Genomic DNA, 20992 nt, shown 5'->3' on the forward strand with positions numbered 1-20992 from the left:
ATTTAAATACTCATAAATGTACTAAGATACTTCCTAAAAGTTATCAAAAACACTCTTAAATCTACTGAAATACTAAATATAATTTAAATACTCAGATACAGTCAAATACTTCTTAAAAGTTACCGAAAATTACACAAAATATTGGCTAAATGTAATCTAAATACTCATAGAAATACTCAATACTTGCTAAAAGTTACCTAAATGCACTTAAATCTACTGGAATGCTCACTAAAAATTACCTAAAATAAAACAAATTCTAAATGATTGAATGCACATGTATTGTACTTAAGTTAAATGCAACTGAAATGTACTAAACAAATATGCCGGACTGATTTTTTTTAAGTTAATTTAATTTTACATTATTTAGTTGTTTTTTTTTTTAGAATGACTGAAACATGGTCTTGAATTGTACTAAGCCAGCCTGACAACGCTGAATTTGTATGACACATCTCCTGAGTGTAACGAATGGGAAGGTAAGAAAAAAACAAATTTTATGCCGAATGGAGTCATTAGTGCATAAAAAAAATTGAAGTTAGTTTTGGAATGTATGATCATTATAACACTAGTAGTATAGACATCATAGAAATGATTTAAGAATAAGCCTGATTATTTACGCCGTTTTCTTCAGCGCCGCTGTTTAATTATTTAACACCTTGCAAAAACCCTCCAAAAAACTCTCGGCTTTAAAACTTGACGTGAAGCCTTTACCGTGCATAAAAAGCCGAGCCAAGCGTTTGCATCATGAATGATATTCTCGCTCCATTATCCCACCATGAAATGCACTCATTGTCTTTACCTCTTAATTATCATTAACATGATACTACCCCCCCCCCCCCCGCCCCCCTCCCTCCCTTTGCTTCTCCAGACGAGATAACTTGCATACCGCATATTAACGTGCCCCCGGCTGAACTACCACCGTACGGACCGCCCACCTCTTCCTTTGCGTACCGTCTCCCGGCCGCCCACACGTCCTCTTTCTGTGGCGGTGGGCAAAACAAACTGGTGGGCTGGTTGGAGCAGAGCAGAAAATCTGCAAGGGACCCAACAAAAGAAGTATTTGAAATGATTGTTTAATGTCCAGGGGAGCGCGGAATACAGTTGACTTGTTGCGTACGGCGGAGGATTAATGGGCGTTTAGTGCTCTGCTGAGAAAGCAGCATTGTGTTGCAAAGGGCAACACAGCGTTCGGCATAAGCCGCAAAATGGCTTTATGTAATGATTTATTTACATTTTTTATGAGAATCACAGTGAGATGATTGGGATTGTCTAATGGGATTTGTTGTCGGTAAATTAAACATTAAATAGATGGCAATTAGCATTAACAGCCATCAGCATCATTTTCATATTGACATACAGTTTAACGGTCAAGAGGACGTCATGGAAAAATCAATGTCTTGATTGCGGGTAACAATGCGCTAGTGGCGCAGTCTCGCCGTCAAGAGGTTCTGGGTTTGAATCTCAGCCCAGGTTGTACTGTGTGGAGATGCATGTTGGAGATTTGAATCACAAACCTCACGACTGAGTAGGGATGAGATGCTTCATTGAAATTAGGGGGGGAAACTGCCCTAACCAGGACACAAGACTTCTCTCACTTCTAAGCACCCCCCCCCCACCTCTCACCCCTATCTCTCTTTCTCTGCCCCCCCTTGTCTCTCTCTCTCTCTCTCTCTATCTCTCTCTCTAGCACCATTTCTCTCTGTCTCCCTCTCTCTCTTTCCTTCTCACTCACTCACTCTCTCCCTCCCTCCCTCTCCCCCTCGCTACCCCTCGATCTCTCCCCCAACAACAACTAAACTGTACAAGTTGAACTATATTGTAATAAATAAATAAATAGATAAATAAATAAAAATATTATTGAATAGAATTGGATGGACCAGTTAAACAAACATTGCCATAAAAAAAACTATTTGCAAAGAATACAGGGCAGCAAAAGAAAACAATACTCATGAGTAAAGTTTCAGCAATAAAAATAATTTTTTAAATTTACCAAAATAAAGTATTCGTTTATTTTTTCAAATACTGTAAATGAGAAGAGGACCTTGGAAATAATCGCCATACCATTTATTAATTTTTTTTAATTGATTTGTTTGTTTTTTTAAAAAAAAAAAAAAAAAAAGGAGAGCAATGATGATGTCAAATCGAATGAACAATACTGAGCTCTCCTGAAAAAAATAAAATAAAATAAAATAAAATAAAAAATAAAAAAAAGGAAATAATCGCCATAGTGGCAGTATAGAAAACTCAACATTCAACATTAATTGGCAAGCAAAGAGGACAAAACAAAAAGAAAAGAACAGAATCACTATCACAATATTGAGGGAGCGGGATTGCAATCTTCCCAAACCATTCAGCCCCAACTGTGCTGCAATGGTAAGTTACCGTAGTACATTTTTCATGTTGCATTTCAATCAATTAATGAATTTATTTGCTATTCATCAATGAACTTACTTGCTAAGCAGAAAGTACATTCACCATGATCCCTTCATGACACACACGCAAAAGTGCCATTTGTCAAGTTCAACAGAAAGAATCAGATTTGCAAACGCGGCATGTTTGAGTTTGGGCTTTTTGGCCATTACGGCTCCCCCATGGTTGACTGGGGCCTCGTTTGACTTCTGAGAAGACCCCAGCAACGGCCATGGGAGGTTGGCGGTGAGTCGGGGTGCGGTGCCGAAGGCACAGAGGTGTGAAGATAATGGTCCCGATGGGGCGCGTGCAGTGCAACACTCGCCACATCGGAGGCTTGGCTGCTCTCCTGTGAAGGAGTTCTGAATTGCATGCTGAAAGACAAACAGTCAACTTTAACTTGTTTTTAGGGGTGGGGGGGGGGGGGGTTCACGCGATTTGCCAAAGCTTTGCAAGATGTCATAACGATGATGGATGAAACCCAAAATAGTACAACCTCAACGATGTTAAACTTTTTGGGTTTCTCTTTTTTTCCTGTGCAGTTAAACACCGTCTCATCATGTCATACATTATATATTATATACAGTACATAACTCCGGACTGGAACTGTGTGTGTAATTCTCTATTTTGTCACAATATGCACTGAAGACCCGACATCTCTCAAAACAAATCTGGTGTACTCGCAAAGACATTCTGAGTGATGCCAGGAGAATACATACTTTACTTTTATCTTAAGCCAAATGCCGCTTTAAAAAAAACACTATAATATTCTTCTCTTCAGGCGGTGACCTGATCTAATACTGTTTTCGCAGCCATTTCTTCCTCCAGTCAATATTGAACGCTGCCAGTGTGGCAGAGAATACAGTCAAGAGCCTCAGAGGCAGCCGAGTGTTGTTTTGTTAATGAAAAGAGCCAATGTGGGTTTGTTATTTGTGGATCCCCGTATTGGTGTCAACCAGCACTGCAGAGGAGGCTTGACATTTTTGCGCTTTTGTCGGCGCATGTCCGAGTGGAGCTTGCTTTTCCTCTTGACAAAACAAAAACAACACAATTTCAGTACAAGCTTTGGAACTTAAAAAAAAAATGTGGAAACAGTTTTATTTATATTATATATATATATATATATATATATATATATATATATATATATATATATATATATATAAAAACACACACACACACACCAATATATAAACAAACCACCTCTCTCTTCCCATTTTTGACTGTTCGTCTCATTATTTGGCCTCCAGGGGCTTTGAGACAGAACAATATTTCATCATGTGGCCTAATAAGATGGAGCGTGACATCTCTCGGGACGCCATTTAGGACTCATGATGTTGTCCTTTTTGGTCCAGAAAAGTCCAAATCAGGCTAGCGCAATTAGACCGTAAGAAGAAAATCGAGCACTTATGAATGGGAGCCTGGCGTTTGGGAGCACTCACCGAGAGAGCAGTGTCGTCGAGGGAAGACGAGGAGGAGGCGCGTCTGAGTCCCTTAGAGGGTTTGTCGTGACAAATGCAAAACAGAAACTCGCAAACGGCAGCCCTGCAGCTGTCGCCACAAAGCAAGTGATTTGTCATCATCCTCCGACGCGGCCACTCGGGCCAAAGAACGTGAAGAGGTGTCCCGGATGTTGAAAGGTTTTGAGATAGAGCCCTTTGAAGTGAATCTTGGGTTGGGCGTATTGTGCCTTGTGCGCGTCTCACTAAATCCCGTAAACCGGCGCGGTATCTCTCGCAGCCAGGCCGTGTTTCCTTTAATCGCCGCTAGACAGCGACCGCGTCTCATGCAGCAAAGCATGGCGCTTTGTATTTTTGGGAAACAGCAACGGAATCAATTAAATTGTGCGAGGATAAAGTGGCAAAAGGGAGACGTGCAGGCTGGACCCATTTGAAAGTGTCTATCCATTTTAGAAATCTAACATTCACTACCTAGGACTCTCAACGGTCCATTCTCCTCATGTTGTAGCATTTCTCTTTGCTGCACTGCGTCCATGTCAGGGCATGTTTAATTTTGTTGTCCAATCAGATTTTAGCCTCTATCTTCTGCCATGTCAAGCTCATGTGAATCCAGTCAACTATTTGAGCAATGAGATTGCTGGCTGGCCCACAGTGACATCATCATTTTTCCATCCTCTTCCATTGGGTTGGTTAGAACAAGACAGTTTCGACGAGCAAAACACATCTGTCGCAATCTGAACACATTAAAACATTTAATAATCAGCATCTCAGTTAAATATTGATTCTGAACGGTTTCAGATGCACATGGAGCAGTTGCATACGGGTATATTGAAAATGTATAATAGTATAGTGTTAACGTAAAGATGGAGAAGCCATGCTAATTGCTAAGCTAACCCAAGACTGAAACGGACACTGACATTAAGTGCTTTGTGGCATCATTAAATCCACTTTTAACAGACATCTGGCTGGAACCGCTTTAAAGAAACGAACATTCATTTTTGCACAAGAAAAAAAAAAGCAGGCAAATTATTAAGTGTTTGGACTACAGAGCTAAAATCTACTTAGTAAACAGAACTGGAAATGGAAATGAATTACGCTACGCTAGGCCATACGTCAGACAAGAGGAGTGGCCTATAAGCTTAAAAATACATTAAGCGGTTTGGAAAATTTGTAAATGAATAAATAATATACAAGTACTATAAAATAGTTCTATTATCAGGAAGCGAATCCCCACTGAAGGCCTAGTTACCAGAAAATTGAAAAAAAATCCGTAATGGAGGCACCGCATTCAATAAGCATGTGCAGGTATAAACGTTTGCAAAATGTCTGAAGGGTACATTTCATATACTGCACAAAATGAAATGACGTCATCCTCCTGGCAAGATGGACTCCATGAAACCCGAGATGGAGATGGAACGATGAAATAAAACATCTCAAGATGGTATCCATTCAGGATGTGGCGAGATAATGAATTGAATGTAAAGTCTGTCGTTTCATTGTGAGCAGGAGGCCAAGTGTGGAGTGTCTTTGAGAGCGAGCGCAGACTGCTAGAGCGCACTGTGGAGTTCTAACGGTCTTATAAAAGAAATGACACTTCATCTTTTTATTCCGTTTAACCAAACAGATGATTGGAAAGGCAGAAGGAATTGCCCTGAATGGAATTTTCAATCACTGCCAAGTTTTATGTTCTGAAAAGACAATCATAAAGGGCAAAGTAGAAAAAAATATTATAAAATTGGACTCATCAGAGACATAACTAAAGACACGGCCTTTACCAGCCTTTGCCGGTTTGTCATGTGACCTATAAATACTTGTTGACAGCATCAACAGGGCAGAAAGAGTGAGTGTCGGGTCTTAAACTTCACACCCCTGCCTCTGCATTGCAGAATTCCCAGGTGCCATTCCGTCACGCTGATAGTACCCTCAAACTTCATAGTGCCAAAGAGCTGATGCCTCTGGACAGACTTGACTAGTGTGTCTCAAACACATATTTTACACATCGGAAAAAACACACGACACTCTACCAAATAAAAACGTTACAAAACATATCCAAATACTCTGTACCTTCTACGAACTAGTGAAAGGCCTTTCATTGTTCTGCCTATCAGAAAGCAATCAGCTTTGGACACCTTTTGCTCTCACACATTGGCTGGGTATCACTGGACTTAGACTACAGACCCTAAAATCCCCAAACAAGTGCTTCTATGTGTTTATATTCCAAGTGCACTGTAGTGTAGTCGTACGTGATGCTGCATTTCATGCAGACTGCACAGGTTCTTGGGTAGCTTGCTTCAGGAAGGGCAAAACTGTGCCAGACAAATCATGCGAGTGACTCGTCTAACAGGAACATGGTCCATACAGCCTAAATGCTGTTAATGCACTACACCTGAACTGGTTACCGGCCTGATAATTGAAATAACAATTACAGATAGGGTTGAAATTCAGGAGTCTCCGAATGAATGGGGCAACTTGTCAAGTATAGACTCACTGGAGTCCATGTAAAATATCGAACATGGAACTGCAAGCAGAACATCTATGGGTGGATAATGTTGGGTTAGGGTTAGGGTTAGGGTTAGCTAACCTTCTGGGCAGCTTTCCACTCCGATCATTCATGTCAGAATGCATCCCGTGCCCAAACGTTTAATTTATATACTGAAAGACCAGATGACAGTCAGTCATATCCTTTCATAAAAACATTTTCTCCATCGTTGGTGTTCCAGAACACCCCTGCAATAAGTGAAATCCACAATATAGAAATATCCCTTTTAAATATTCCAGAAATGTTTTTATAGCATTTATGACACTTTTAACTCTTTTACTGCCAAAGACGTTAAATGACGTTCTGCAAAAACCTACGGAGGAGCGCCAAAGACGTTAAAAGACTTCCACCCATTTTTTTATTTATTTTTTTTTTTTTTTGAAACGGGTAGAGGGAACCCTTCCGCATCTGTGGTGAAAGTTTCCAGCAAGTCTGTTGTGCCTAATGACTATTTTTGGCCCCTAGAGGGCAGCGATGACTCTCTTTTGACAAGATTGGGTGGGCGTCAGTAGAAGACGTGAGGCGGGGCTAGAGTGTTGAGGGGACATTGGCTGAAGAAGCCATAATGGCGGCCGCTTGCAAGCAGCTCACGGTCGAGCCGTTTTTTTCAAAGACATCGACCAACGATAAAGAGCACATTGATGACGACGATGATCATCATCGATGATGATGATGGTGACTCCGAGGTTGACGCCGAAGTTGGAAGCGCTGACGCGGCGGCTATGACGACGTTATAAAGGTTCACGGGCGAGCGATGCTGACACCGGAAAACACGGAGCACAACGCTCAGGCGGACGTTCAATCGGACGACGAAGAGTGCCCCGAGTCCAACGCATATTCATCGGAGGAGTGTGTACAGTCTGCTATTTATTCCCCGGAAAAAAAGGCCGTCAAGAAAGTGTAACGTCTGCACGCGAAACGGACAAAGCGAAAGTGAAACTAATCTGTTGTGCGAATCCTGCTCCCTCTCCTTGCACGCAGGAGAGCGTTATAAAAAGAAAAACTGTATTTGAAACATCCACATAATTGTAAGTAGTACCACAGTTGCACACATTTGTAAATAGTTTGCGAAATTGTTTTGTCAAATTGTTACACAGTTGAATGGAAATAAACGTATTTTGCAAACTAAAAACACTTTTTCATTGTTGGTGAAAGCGTTTTACAGAAGTAAAGCACTATTTAGGTGTTTGTGGCATCATTCATGGACAAAAAGAAGTGTACAATTCACTAGAGTGCATGAAATAACATCGTTTCACAAAAAGCTCTTTTTCTCCGCTTTTTGTTTCAAAACAGAGAATTTCGGTGAACGAAATAAGGTAGAAACAAACTTTTTTTCTGATGAAAGATGAGAGTCCAATCTTTCATTTGGTAGTATGTGTGTTTCCATAGTCCAAACACAACATTTTCTGTGGACCTTGAAAGATCAGTCAAAATGCTTAAATCGGCTGGCACTGGCGACAACCCGTTTCTGAAAACGTCTGGCAGTCAAAGAGTTAAGGTCTTTAAACACACCATTAAAATAATGGTTAAACACAGTTAAACACATAATCTATCAACAGAGAAAAAGCAATAAATAATACAAAAATATTTTATTTTTCCCCAAACTAACAAATATATCATCTAACAATATAAAACAATCATCATGCCGAAAGCCGTACGTTATAAAAAAGACCTTACAGCCGTTGCTTGACGACGATTCGATATTCAATAATCCTCAGCAACAACAGGCTGAGCTGAAATACTTCCTGTTTTATTTCTTCTTCTTTCAAACAAAACAGAGTGTTGCCATCGAGTGGCCTATAGAGGAGTTACACCCAAAATATACAGGTGTCAAAACAATAGTTACAAAATGTGCAAAAAAATCCGCTAAAACCCGCGATTGAGGGGGCGTTGCTGTACTTGTGCGTCATTGGCACCTCCTTCAAGGTCCGTCTTTCAACTCGAGCGAGCGTGCTCTTGGTCGCCGGGTCATCCGACCATGGCTCAAACTAATGAGTCACAACACATAACCGCTGCCTCACGCGCTCACTTTTCTGCTTGATTTCCTGTTTCTTCTTGCCTCTTTGAAGCCATTACTCAAGACTGTCGTAACTCAGTGCATGTCCGTCTCTCACCTGCTATGAATAATTGATGTTTGAAACTAGTGCGCTTCATATGCAAGGAGGCAGCAGCTGCAGCAGGGAGATGCCTTACTGTTTGTTTTAGAGCAACGAGCTGGTGGAGGGGGGGGGGAAGGGGGGGGTTGCTCAAGTGGAAACACCCTCCCACTTTATTTTTCAAGCAGGTACAGTTTCACACAGACCTGATGGTCCCAAAGTGCAACCGTGCCAGTGCTAAATATTAAACCACGAAAAGCTTTTAGCGGCATTCACTGTCGCGGAGAATGCGATCTGAGCGCTTGTCTTCGAGGCTCAAGAGCGTCACGTTGCGTCACCTCGGGGTTGTGGACTTCTTAAAAAGGCCACGCCGGGAAAATAGCGACAATGGGAATGAACATGTTCTTGTTCATAGTGTGGCAGCAACATATGGAGAAATGTGACATTTGTCGTGTACCTTGAAACGACTGCGTTCACATTGACAAAGCACTAGGCCATTACAAAGATCATGTTACAGCCGATTAAGGGGCCACAGAATGTTGTATCCTACAGGAAGACTAATGTTAGGAAAGAGATTTCAGAACCTTGCTTGCTCCGTGTTACGCTAATGGAAACCCCCTTCGGACACATTCTCATACTTAAACCCTTGAGTTTGACCTTACCGCCGGTAAGCATTCAACAGCTTTATCAAACATATGCTGGCAGGTTTGAAATCCGGCGCTCAAAGTAAGTGCAGGTCCACTTACTCATAATGGAAAGATCACAGTGCTGCTGCTGCTGCTGCTGCTACAGACCGCAAGCACACTAGATCTTACCTTTTCGTCCTTTCAAGTCAATGAACTACAGTACAGGCACTCATCACTTTACGATGGTCCCAACGTACAAGATTTCATTTTACAAGATAAGACTTTGCGATGTATCCTACAGTGTTCAAAACTGAACCCTTAGGTGCAAATAAGCAGTGGTTGTGGCTAGCAAAGGTATATCCGTACGTTTTTGTTTACATGTAAGGGTGCAGACTGTTGAATGCTTTTAAAAGGGCCCACTATTATAAGGAATACAGTTTAAAGAAATGAACAGTAGTAGTAGTAGTAGTGGTATTAGCAGTAATATAAGCTAGGGATGGACAATTTAACACACTTTACTACGAACTGTCAACGGTTTGTGTACTTTTGTACCTGACTTCTTCCACCATAAGGTCATTTAATCATCATAGTTTAAAATGAGTTTGTGTTAAACGTTGCGTTAAATTTAGTTCACACGTTAGCATGAAATCCCGATTAATTCTATTGAAACCCTTTTCTGTTTTTGAGAGAATCTCCATTAACTTGAGTGACTCAAGAATGCCTCAATCATTCATGGCTGACAGCATTTCTATGTTTTTCTTCTCTAATGAAGATGTAGAAGTGCTATTAAGTGATGTCTGCCATCTAGTGGTGAATGGTGTTATTACAACTTAAAAGGTAAGCCCCCAAAAAAATAAAAAATTCTTGATAATATGTTATATGCAGTCCTACTAGTCTAAAGTGGTATTTCCGTTAATAGTGCGTTAGCAAAATCCAGCAGTTTTTATCAGTATCAGAAGGCGGCCATTTTGCCACTTGCTGTTGAGTGAAATTGACATCACAGTTGCTCAGATTTGTGATTGGTCATTGCCTAAGCCCCGAGCAACTGTGATGTCAATTTCACTCAACAGCAAGTGGCAAAATGGCCGCCCCCTGAGATGGATAAAAACGACTGGATTTTACTGCATAAATCATATTCCCTGAATTTAATATTAATCAGAATGTCATGTTTCGACTAGTGAGGTCACATGTAGCATATTATTGTCAAGAACGTTGACTTCCACTTTAAAATGTACAAATTATGCACAAAGACCTAGTTTGCGCAGCCATGAACTGAGTTGTACTCTTTTCTTTTCTTTTTTCCATTGGATTATTTTCAATTTTTGGCTTATGTGAGTGTGTTTTATTAGTTCCTGTAATTATGACTTCACTACCCTGTTTGCGTGGGTTAGTGATTGACCGCAGCGAACGGAACTCGGTCGTAAACGACGTATTTGCAGAGTTAAGGTTTTGAGTTAGGGCGCACATTACCACATATTACAAGCCTCAACAGTTGTTTATCGGCTTTTGAAGTGGCGACAATTGCATTTGGAATGCTTTCCATCAATGTAATGGCACTACAGCATGTGAACTATAGGCACACTTTGGATGATTTATGTTAGTTGAAAGAAGCCATTAGTGGGGCTCGCACCAGCGCGGCGCCATACCGCACCGAGGGCCCCGCAATGTTTGTGCATCGTTTTTCCAGTTTGTTTCCGTGATGAGTGAAAGTGATTGCCTTCGGCGCTGCTGATTTGGCCGCAGAGACTTTTCTATGAAGAGAACACGAGAGCCTGGAGAGCGAAGAAGCGCCTGTCAAAGTGGGCAGGTGAATTAGCGACGATGTCGTCATTTAATCCAATGTGCATAATAAACTTCCCTCAATTCCGCCTTTGAAAGCGCCATCGTTCCGCGCGTATTTTTAGCTTATTTTCTGAAAAATTTGGCTGTCACTCGCCTGAGCCACTTTTCTTATCTTTTTTAACGTTCAGCATCCCTCTGGTTTTATCTTGCTTGCTTTTGTTTAGTGTTTGTTGATAAGTACTTTGAACAAATTAGATCTTCATCTGTGTGGCTGCACCCTTCAGCTGACTCTTATTGTTTTCCCACGCACAAACAATGTTACTCTTACTTTATCACCCATCTCTCCTTGCAAAAGGGAACAACAAGAACAAGACAGCCGAATGGGGGGCAGTGATTGTTTACTCATTTCCATAGAGGAAAAGGCATTTATTTTTTACAAATTTAAAATCACAGTAAATGAAAAAAAAAAGTGTACTTTTTTTTTTTTTTTTTTTTACTGTTTGGTATGTTGTTTAATATTTGTCTCTTTTAATCGTGACTTGGTGACTGGCCTTATCCATTCATCTTTTTTTAGATTAACTCAAACATTTTATAGTCGTACCTTGATTTATGAGTGCACCAATTGACAAGTTTGGGTTGGTTTTCAAAGTCAGCTGTCTATTCTGCTCTCTCTGAGCATGACATGTTCAGTTTGGCAAAAAAGAGGCCAAGTGTGCTTGCTTCCAGTTGTTAATTGCCACTTACAGTTAAAGTCTACCGTGATGATGAAGAGAATTGAACAATAGGTATTCAATGAAACCGCACAACTTTCTTACGAAAGTCTGTCAACTTAATGCTAACGTAATGCCAAAAACCATAGATGGGCCCACCAAACTATAAATCAATATTGCAGTAGTTAGAAACCTTTGAAGAACTAATATTTTAAAATGTGAAAGTCAGAGCCGTATATAGAGAGAGTTTGGCCAACTCAGTTTCAGCAGGGTAAAAACTTAAAGATGGTATCCGATGTCATGTGACCAGCAGTTGACCAACACGCTGTGGTTGGTCAACTGCTGAGTTGGTTGAGTTCTCTCTAGATTAGGCTCTGGTGAAAGTGTAGCGATACTGACCCCTGGTGGCCAAAGTGCACAAACCAGAAGGTGCAGCCAAACGTCTATTAAATTAAACCAATAATTTTACAACGGCTTAATTCTTTACATTATATTTAATCACGTTATAACTCCTGTATGTTTTTACACAGTTTAACTCTTCTTCTTTTTAATAAAAAAAAAACAAGGTTGACAAAATAGCCATTTTCCAGCGTACCTGATTGGAGGCTCTGGTCAGGTGACTTTTCAAACAATGTAGACAGACTCAACATGAAAATCCTTCCTCATTCTTATCATCTAAAATGAAATCCACCAATCAGAAATTCCTGCATATAAAGGAAGGAGGTTTTGCATTTTAGCCATCAATATAATCTAAATCGTGATTGGGTAGAGAAGTGACAAGGAACGTACTAATACAAATGACATTTGAGCGTTAATGTGTTGATATGGCCATCACCTTCGCAGGTTTTCAATAGGCTCCCAGTGACTGACAAGAAATCCATGGTACGATGTAGACGTGGGCGGGGCCTGCGTCCTCCCACCGCAGGGACTGATTAAATTGAAAAGCAGCACAACACCATTAGGCTTCTAATGCCGCGTTTCTGAGCATATCATTTGCAAGCGAAGCTGACGCAATCACAGAGGAGCTCGCTGCTCGACCACAACAACAACCATAGGGGGGGGGGGGGGGGGGGGGATACACAAAATGAGACATTGTTTGACAAAGCTAAGGCAATTTTTTTTTAATGGGTCTTTTACTTGTTATCGGGAAAAGGGTCCCTAATGAGGCTGTTTAAGCGTTGGCAAAAGCAGACAACAACAATTGACGGCCGCGCGTTTAATTGAAGGCAGCCACTTGCTATGTCAATGCCTTTGCAACAAAAACACAATTATACTTTTCTAGAATGTTCGTTCCATTGCTGCACAGTGTCACCGATGGCTGCCATTTCCCTTTCACTTCCCTCACTTCTGTGTACGGACGAGCAGTCTTCAAATCTGAAACGTCTTTGTGCCCCCGCCAATGACAAATGAGAGAAAAATCCACACTATCGCGCAGACAAATATGGCGTCGGGGGCAAGTGTCTCCACCGTGCCCGTATGCGGGCTCGAGCTTAATGGCGGCAATCAGCACTTCTAACATCATCATAAACATTTGGAAATGTCAACGTGAAATGATGATTGGTGTTTTCGAAGCCCTGCGAGCAAATGGTCGCCCTTCTTCTGTTGCGCGCTGCTTAATTAGAATAAATATGCAATCACTGACTCACACTGGAAAACCTTAGAAGAGGATGTTTTATTCAGGAGCGTATTCCCCGCTGGGAAGCGCCGGCTTATATAAACTCATATATTTAGAGCGTGTTTCTATGTAAACCTTATAGATGTCGCATCTTATTATCCTCTTGGTCCAATTTTACCTTCCAAACGCAATAAAATGAGATGATGCAAGCCACAGCTTGAGGATCCAAAATGACCACTGTTGAATTGTGCACTCTCATTGTACAAGGTGGGGCAGAATCTAAGCTCTACGTACCCATGGGAACACCTTGATTCAATCCATGGCCATATAAGGTCATGTAATTTGAGCCAGGTCATGCTGCATTTTCATTATTATGCCTTTTTTTTTCAGGTTGGTGTGCTATGGGACAAAGTAGAACTCGAATAATGTTGATGCAAATGCTCTATGCTAATAGTGCGGACACAGAATTTTGTTGACCATTTTTGGGAATTATCATTCAGTTTGTGTTCAACAAAACGGCGCAATGGAACATCATCCATCTATCCATTGTTTATACCACTTGTCCTCATTAAGATGGCAGGTGAAAACTACAACTAGTACGAACTATCAGCTGTTAGAAAACTGCAACCTCACGACTCTAGCTGGATTCTGAAGTATTCGGTTTAGGTGAACGGTATGGGATTTTTAATAGGTGTTAGGTGAACTAATGAATACACACTCACGCACGCACACACACATACAAAATAAAAATTAATTTAAAAAAATAAAATAAATAAAAAGAGAGCAATGATGATGACATGTCAAATCGGTAAAATTACCAAATGAACACTACTGAGCTCTCCAGAAAAACAAAAACAAAAAAAAACAATTGCAGTTGTTTGTTTACACTCAAACTGCACACTTTGATGGTAAGATTGGTACTGGTGGTTGGTCGGTTGGTGTTTAACTGCTCTAGATTTTTTTTTTACCATATACAATATGGCACAGCTGTATTTTCTTCGTCCAGAACAGACCAAGGTTATTTAAATTAATGAAAATTAACAAATTAACTAACTAACTAAAATCAACATAACACAACAAACAAAATGTAATAAAAGGAAAATGCATTAAGAATGAAAACTAACCGAAACTACATCTTCTGTTTATAAAACTAACTAAAAAAAGAACACACAATACTCAAGACTTTTTTTTTTTAATGCTCCATATATTTAACATAAATAAATAAATAAGTAAACTAAAATGAAGCATTTAAAATAAGAATAATAATAATAATAATACTACATTACAAACTAACAAAATTGCTCTAAAAACTGAATTTAAAAAACAAAAGTCAAAAGGAAATAAAAACAAAAATCCACACGATTACAACCCTGGAACAGACAAGAGTTGTTGATCAAACGCACGACCCACTAGAGCTGCGTCCCGAGCTCCACCACTGTGGTCTCTTCTTTATCTCCACGCTCATTCTGCTGATGCGAAGCGTTGGGTCAGTTGCCAACTCGACTTGCGTCTGTGCCCGTGACAGTTAATTGCACTTGAAGAGACTCGCATAGCGTGTTGTGACACAAAGGGAACAAGTCCCATTAATAATACATGTTAAGATGCTTAAGCTGCCCTCCATCAATTCCTCCATTGACACAGACTACAACATCATCTGATGTCACTTACGCTAATTGTTTTAGCATTCTGCCCGCGTGCCTGTGCTCGTTTGTCACAGGGAACAGAAAGCCAAATAAGCTACATGTAAACAAGCTTGCTAGATAAGGTAGTGATGGCGCACAGATTCCGGCCTTAATTCAGCGTGCCAGGCAGAATTTTCCATAAGCCATTATGTATGACGAGGCCTTGTGTTTACAACAGTAGGATCAACAACAGTGTGTTCATGCATGTTGTATGATGTTGACACACAAAGCCATCTGATCCCTGCGCGCTGATTGTTTCCTTGTCATTCATAGGAGATGCCAACACTACCGCAATCTCCTCTGCAGACACACAGCGAGATTTGCATCGTGTACAAGTGGCATTTTTGAGGGAGAATATAATCTTTTCTAAAGTCTGCTTTTACCTATAATACATTTCATACAGTAAAAACATGCACATCGTCATTTTCGTGAATGCGCCTGACAACTTAGTGACAGGAAGTAGACTAAACATTAAACCAGCTAAAAGCAGGTCTAAGTTGTGGCGCAAGTGAGTCCAAGTCAAGTCCAAACTACAGCCCTGCTGACAAGTTCATTCATATGTACAGTACGTAAAACGATAACAAGAAACTTTCTTCATCACCTTATCTTGACCTGAGCCGTACTAGCAAATCAAATTGTAATCCAAGTAAATGTAACCAAATCGAATCATTGTACTTTAAAATCGAAACGCCCTTGAATAGGGATCCTGATGTTGACGTCACGTGTCCCAAAATGGCCGTTAGCGCAACCATTTTGGCAGCATAGATGCTAATTTTCGCGCCTCCACTCCATTGTAGCCCATTAAAGCTGCGCCCATACTTTCCTGCCGCAGGGGGGCGTGTTCAGAGAAAGTCACGTGACATCAGGATCTCTATTGTATCGAGATACGTGTCAAATGGTCTTTTATTGAACATTCTGTCTAGACATTTTGTAAGATTCTGCAAATTCAACAAAGCTACTCGCTAATACTCTGTACTTCCAGTCATCAGAGGGTATGATCATATTCATGTAACTTTTTTCTTGGCAGCCCAACAGTCCACTCTATTAAATATAAAGAAGCCTCATTTAAACACTAATTTGAAAGCCTTATTTCATGACACGCGCTGCGCTTGATGAATAAAGCAGCATTTTGCTCAGATATCATCCAGCACGGTTTTAAACACTCGAGTGGTGTGGTATGACACTTTCCAATCATCTACCAGTGGAAATACGGAAGGGTCCAGTCCAGTCGTGGTCTTTGGAGAGAAACAGGAAATGGCGTTTGTCCCGTCTAATGAGTGCCACAGTCATGCAGCTCAGCGGTCCCTCATATTAGCACACATGCTTTATTCATGAGGGCAAATCCGGTGTGAACCTTGTTGCATTTGTATTCCGCACAATAGCTTCTCATTGTCTATCAAGGGACTATATCCATCCCATTTGGTTCCTTTATCTATTTCCATTGCTCGGCCTCGCAGGGAAAAGGGGAGCTTGATGATGAAGGGGTGAAAGGGGATAAAACAACCTTCCGCGAGTAAAAAGAAATCGAGTGTGTCTATCATGTCCGGCCAGTAAGGAGAGGTTACGGCTTGTAATGAGCTAACACAACCCAGGAACAATAATCTTCTTTCAGAACTTGTGTAGTATTGTTAAATGATAACCTTGCAAGCTGTAATGAGATTCTCTGTGTTCTCCTTCATGTACTAAGTATTCCCAATAGCTGCCAGAATTGTCTTTTTTTTAGGCCATTCATTATATACTTTTGATCAGTCACAACACTGTCTCACAAAATCTCAACTGATGGCCGTTACTTTGTTTTCATTAGCGCTTGGCTTTGTACCCAAAATCTCCACTCGCCATTTGTATTAATATCAGCGAATAACGATCAAATCAATTTGCATTTTGCGCTTTTCCAAAGAAAAAAAAGAAAGAAAAAATCAATTCTATCAAAATTAAATGGCAAATGGAGTGTACCTAAAACCTTATACCTTCATCAGACGTTTACAGTCCTATTCACTTGCCTCATTCAAAAGTATCGCAGCGCATCAAACCATGGAAAGGTTTTCCTTTCTTACTTTAATCTCCAGGATCCTACGCATGCCTTGGCCAACGTCACAACCCAGGCCAGGATGTTTTTTTCTTTCCTTTGGTTGCATTTTAAATCCGTCCCTGTTGCCTCGTCCTAGCTAGCGCTAAGCTAGTTCATCCCTCAGGCTCAACCCTAACTTTACAAATTCCTTTTTCGTTCCTTGCTAGGACGGTGTGAAAGCCAACAGCGAAGCACACTGCCAAGCTCAGGGGTAAGGCACTCCGGTCTTCGAGAGCCGCTGTCCTCCTGTTTCAGATATCTCCCGCCTCCAACACACCCGATTCTAATGATGAGCTCATCAGCAAGCTCTGTAGAAGTCTGGTAACGATCCTGATCATCATCGGGTGTATTGGAGAAGGGAAACATCTAAAACAGGCAGAACACCGCTCATGAGGGCCGGAGTTCCCTAACCCTGGTCAGTTAGACTTTATTGACTAACTGACGGCCATCTAAAGAGTCCTCTCCTCTCTGGCAACAATATGCTTTAACCCGTTCTGATGTCATTCCGAAAATTCTGATTCGACGTATGTTTTCAATTGCCAATTGGCTACTCAGTTTGACTCCCTACCGATTGGTTATCAACCAAATGTTGAAAAGCTGCCCTGGGATTAGCTGATGGCCAGCTCAGGGTCAACCCTGACTCTCACCCAATGTCAGCTGGGATAGGCTCCAGCTCACTTGTGACCCAAATGACAATAAGCGCTATTGAAAATGTATGAATAGGTGGATTTAGACATACAAAGCATGTTGCTATTTGATCTACAATGCTATATCATGTTTTTGAGGCCAGGAAAAAACAAGGCATCTGTCAGGAGATTCTGAAGAGACAGTGGAGCGAGGGGAGTGGAAGGGGGGGTGGGGGTGGGGGTGGGGTATGTGCCTCCCTGCGTGCGTAAGACGAGATGCACGTCAGCAACTCAAAAGTGTGTCACAATTTCAACCGCATCTACATTCGCATTCCCTCACACTCCTTTTGTATCACGCTTATCGCCGTCTGCCCGTCTTCCTCCTGCCGGCTCAGATCATTCTCACCCTTTGACATCTATTTAATTCTACCGAGGACATGCATGAAGCAAAGCGTTAATGGAAATAGTATAAAAGAAATATAATTAGTGAAAAGAGAGCGAGATCATTTTCTGAATAATGGGATCTCCTGGATGGATGACTCGTTGGAGAGTCAGGAGACTGTAATGACAACTATTTAAATGTAAAACTAAAACTTTGCACCAATGTTTGTTGTATTTGTTTTATGTTAAACGGACCAAGATGAGAAAGATCCATCTCAATTACCACACTGAGCTCAAGAGCTGAGAATAAAAATGTTTCTTGTCGAATAAATAAAGCAAACCTTTATTTCCCAAGAGCCAGGCAAACCTATTTACTCAGTCAGCCGAAGCCGAGGCATGATACGTCTCTCCAGAAATGGCAAAAGATTGAGATTGAGAACGGGGCGTCAACAAGGCGGAAGCTGCTTTCTGGATGACTGAGAAAAACAGAACGGGTAAAACATGGTATCCATGTTTTGATAGAGGTCAAAATATTTTTGGTAGACACATTCCGACAGTGCTCAACAGCGTGAAAAATGTTGCAGGTTCAGGAGGATGCCTGCATGCGGTGTGTTGCCCACTGGCAGGGTTTAGCAACCCGGATTAGAGCCGGGCCCAGGAGAGCATACGCCTGTTCAAGTGGCACAACAGTGTGCAGAATTACTGTTAAAGGTCGGTGAAATCGGACGCTCAATGTCACAATTTGGTCGCAGCTCGCTGAGAATGTGCAGAAGAAATATGCTTGTCTCTTTGGCACAGAGATCCCGGCATAAAAAACCCGGGATTATAGGGTTAGTTAAAAGGCAACGGAGGCGTATCGATTAGAGGCAGTGAATCAGGCCTCTTCTGTGCGGTGAATAATAAACTGAGTAGAAACCAGCCAGGGGTTTGTCAGATGGAGCTTGCCGTGCGCCGGGCTCATTTAGGACGCGAAGAAATGTGGGGAAGTCACATCTCCGGTCCCCCAGGAGACAGCAAATCATGTCACCGATCAGGAAGTGCCTCGGAGCTTCTTACCACAAGTTTAAATAAGCGCTCCATGGCCAATTTAACTGGCAAATGGGCCGATCACAGCCTACGTACTCTGGCTGACAAGTAGCGCCAACGGAATAGAGGGCAATGGGCTCGTAATGGAGCATCCTCATAAGGTGCCACACCGGCTGTATGAAATGGCTCCATTTGTGTTGCTCAATGGGGAGCTTGTTGTTGTTGTTTGTTCTGCGCAGTGCCATGGGCCTAAACACAGTGGCTTCGGGCTGTATGGGGCAACGGAGACAATCCTTATGTTTGTGTACAAATTATTGGCAAATTGGAAAGCATTCCCTCTTGATTCTCGTTTAGTTTCGACTTTATCAACAAGAAAGTCTCATTCTAATGTGCTTCCTTTCATGTTCATGGCAGGCTGCGGGCTGGAGTTCCTGCTGGTTCTCTGCGGCTTGGAGTTTTCCTGGTCCTGCCCCCGTCACTGCATCTGCTACACGGCACCCAGCACCGTCTCCTGCCAAGCGCACAATTTCCTGACGGTCCCCGAAGGGATCCCGCCTGACAGCGAACGGATCTTCCTGCAGAACAACAAGATCCACCGGCTACTCCGAGGTCACTTCAGCTCCAATACGGTGACCCTCTGGATATACTCCAACAACATCACATACATCGAGCCATCAACCTTCCACGGCTTCACGCTGCTGGAGGAGCTGGATTTGGGAGATAATCGCCACCTGCGCTCCCTGGCTGAAGACACATTCCACGGGTTGAACCGGCTCACTGCTCTGCACCTGTACCGCTGTGGACTTAGTTCGCTTCCGAATAACATCTTCCAAGGACTAAAGAGCCTGCAGTATCTGCACTTGCAGGTAATCCAAAGGCTTTCCTAATATACACTTTGAGTTAATTGGAAACAACATATTAATTTACTCAAATGCAACCCACTTCCTTAAATAATCTTAAATCGGTTCATCTGCAGTGCCTCCGCTTCTTTGCTTGAGGGTCAAGACAACATAAGTGAGGAGGTGGCATTTTACGAAGTCAGCACAACATTTCCACCCGTGTTTTAAGGCGCCTGGGCAAAGATGTTTTCTCTGATTTTTCTCCCTCCGACAGGCTACGAGTCATTATTATTCATCGGGCACGGCTCATTAGTTTTCTACATTTTGCATGAGTTAAGATCAAAAGCCGGTTTATTGGGGCCAACGGGGCATGCAACGGGTCACCCGCACAGGGCAAGAACAACCAGTTACACTTAAACCGTATGGGGAGAATATTAAAGACACACTTCTTAATTATTTACCTAATAGATTTTGGATGGACTTGGTCACCTTCGCCCACCCCTTAAATCTTTAAAAACAACATTTTAAACCAGTCTGGGAATGGAGAAACAGTTTTGGCAAGGCTGTTTTTGTTAATCAGACATGACTGAAACCCTGACTTAAGCAAATCAATTACCTTTGGGAAAACCAACAGTGGTGGGCACACCTTTCTGTCTGCCCCGTTGTTGAAGGATGCCCACAGAGTTTCGGCGAGTGCTTTGTGACATGACCTTTGAAGAAAAACATGGACTGAGCACTGATTTAAGCAGGTTTGTTCGTCGATCTGGGTCAGTAGTTGTATAGATGGTCCTTCTCAGTCCGTGTACTTTTTTTTGCATCATAAAGTATAGGGATGGGTACCGATGACGGTACTGTTTGTGGTATGGAACGATTTGGGTACTTCCGAGCAACGATTCACGTAAAATTAAACGGTGCGATGTTTCGGTTCTGAAGCACGCACTTCTTAAGTTGTGTGTGCGGGAGTAGAACAGTCAGCGATTTTCCATGGCGCACTTGAACGCAACGTTTACGTACTTACGTCACCCACTCGCGCAGGATTTCACACGCTAAGAATACATTTCCAGGTTTGCAAACGAACGAGACTTTTGCGGCACCAATCCAAACAAATACAGTTTATGAAATACGACAGCCTCCGT

General features: G+C 41.8%; 2 protein-coding genes across 3 annotated transcripts in view; one reads left to right on the forward strand and one right to left on the reverse strand.

Moving 5' to 3' along the window:
- The window catches only part of dph1 (diphthamide biosynthesis 1), a 241276-nt gene that overhangs the window by 211208 nt on the left and 9076 nt on the right, over window positions 1-20992 (reverse strand). The window lies entirely within an intron of this gene.
- rtn4rl1b (reticulon 4 receptor-like 1b) overlaps window positions 1-20992 on the forward strand; it is a 160068-nt gene that overhangs the window by 135638 nt on the left and 3438 nt on the right. The window contains exon 2 of the mRNA XM_077566303.1: window positions 19432-19883. Within this exon, the coding sequence (XP_077422429.1) occupies window positions 19432-19883 (452 nt within the window). The remainder of the gene's footprint in view (window positions 1-19431; window positions 19884-20992) is intronic.

This window comes from Vanacampus margaritifer, chromosome 5 (assembly GCF_051991255.1).
Source record: "Vanacampus margaritifer isolate UIUO_Vmar chromosome 5, RoL_Vmar_1.0, whole genome shotgun sequence".
Lineage (NCBI taxonomy): Eukaryota > Metazoa > Chordata > Actinopteri > Syngnathiformes > Syngnathidae > Vanacampus > Vanacampus margaritifer.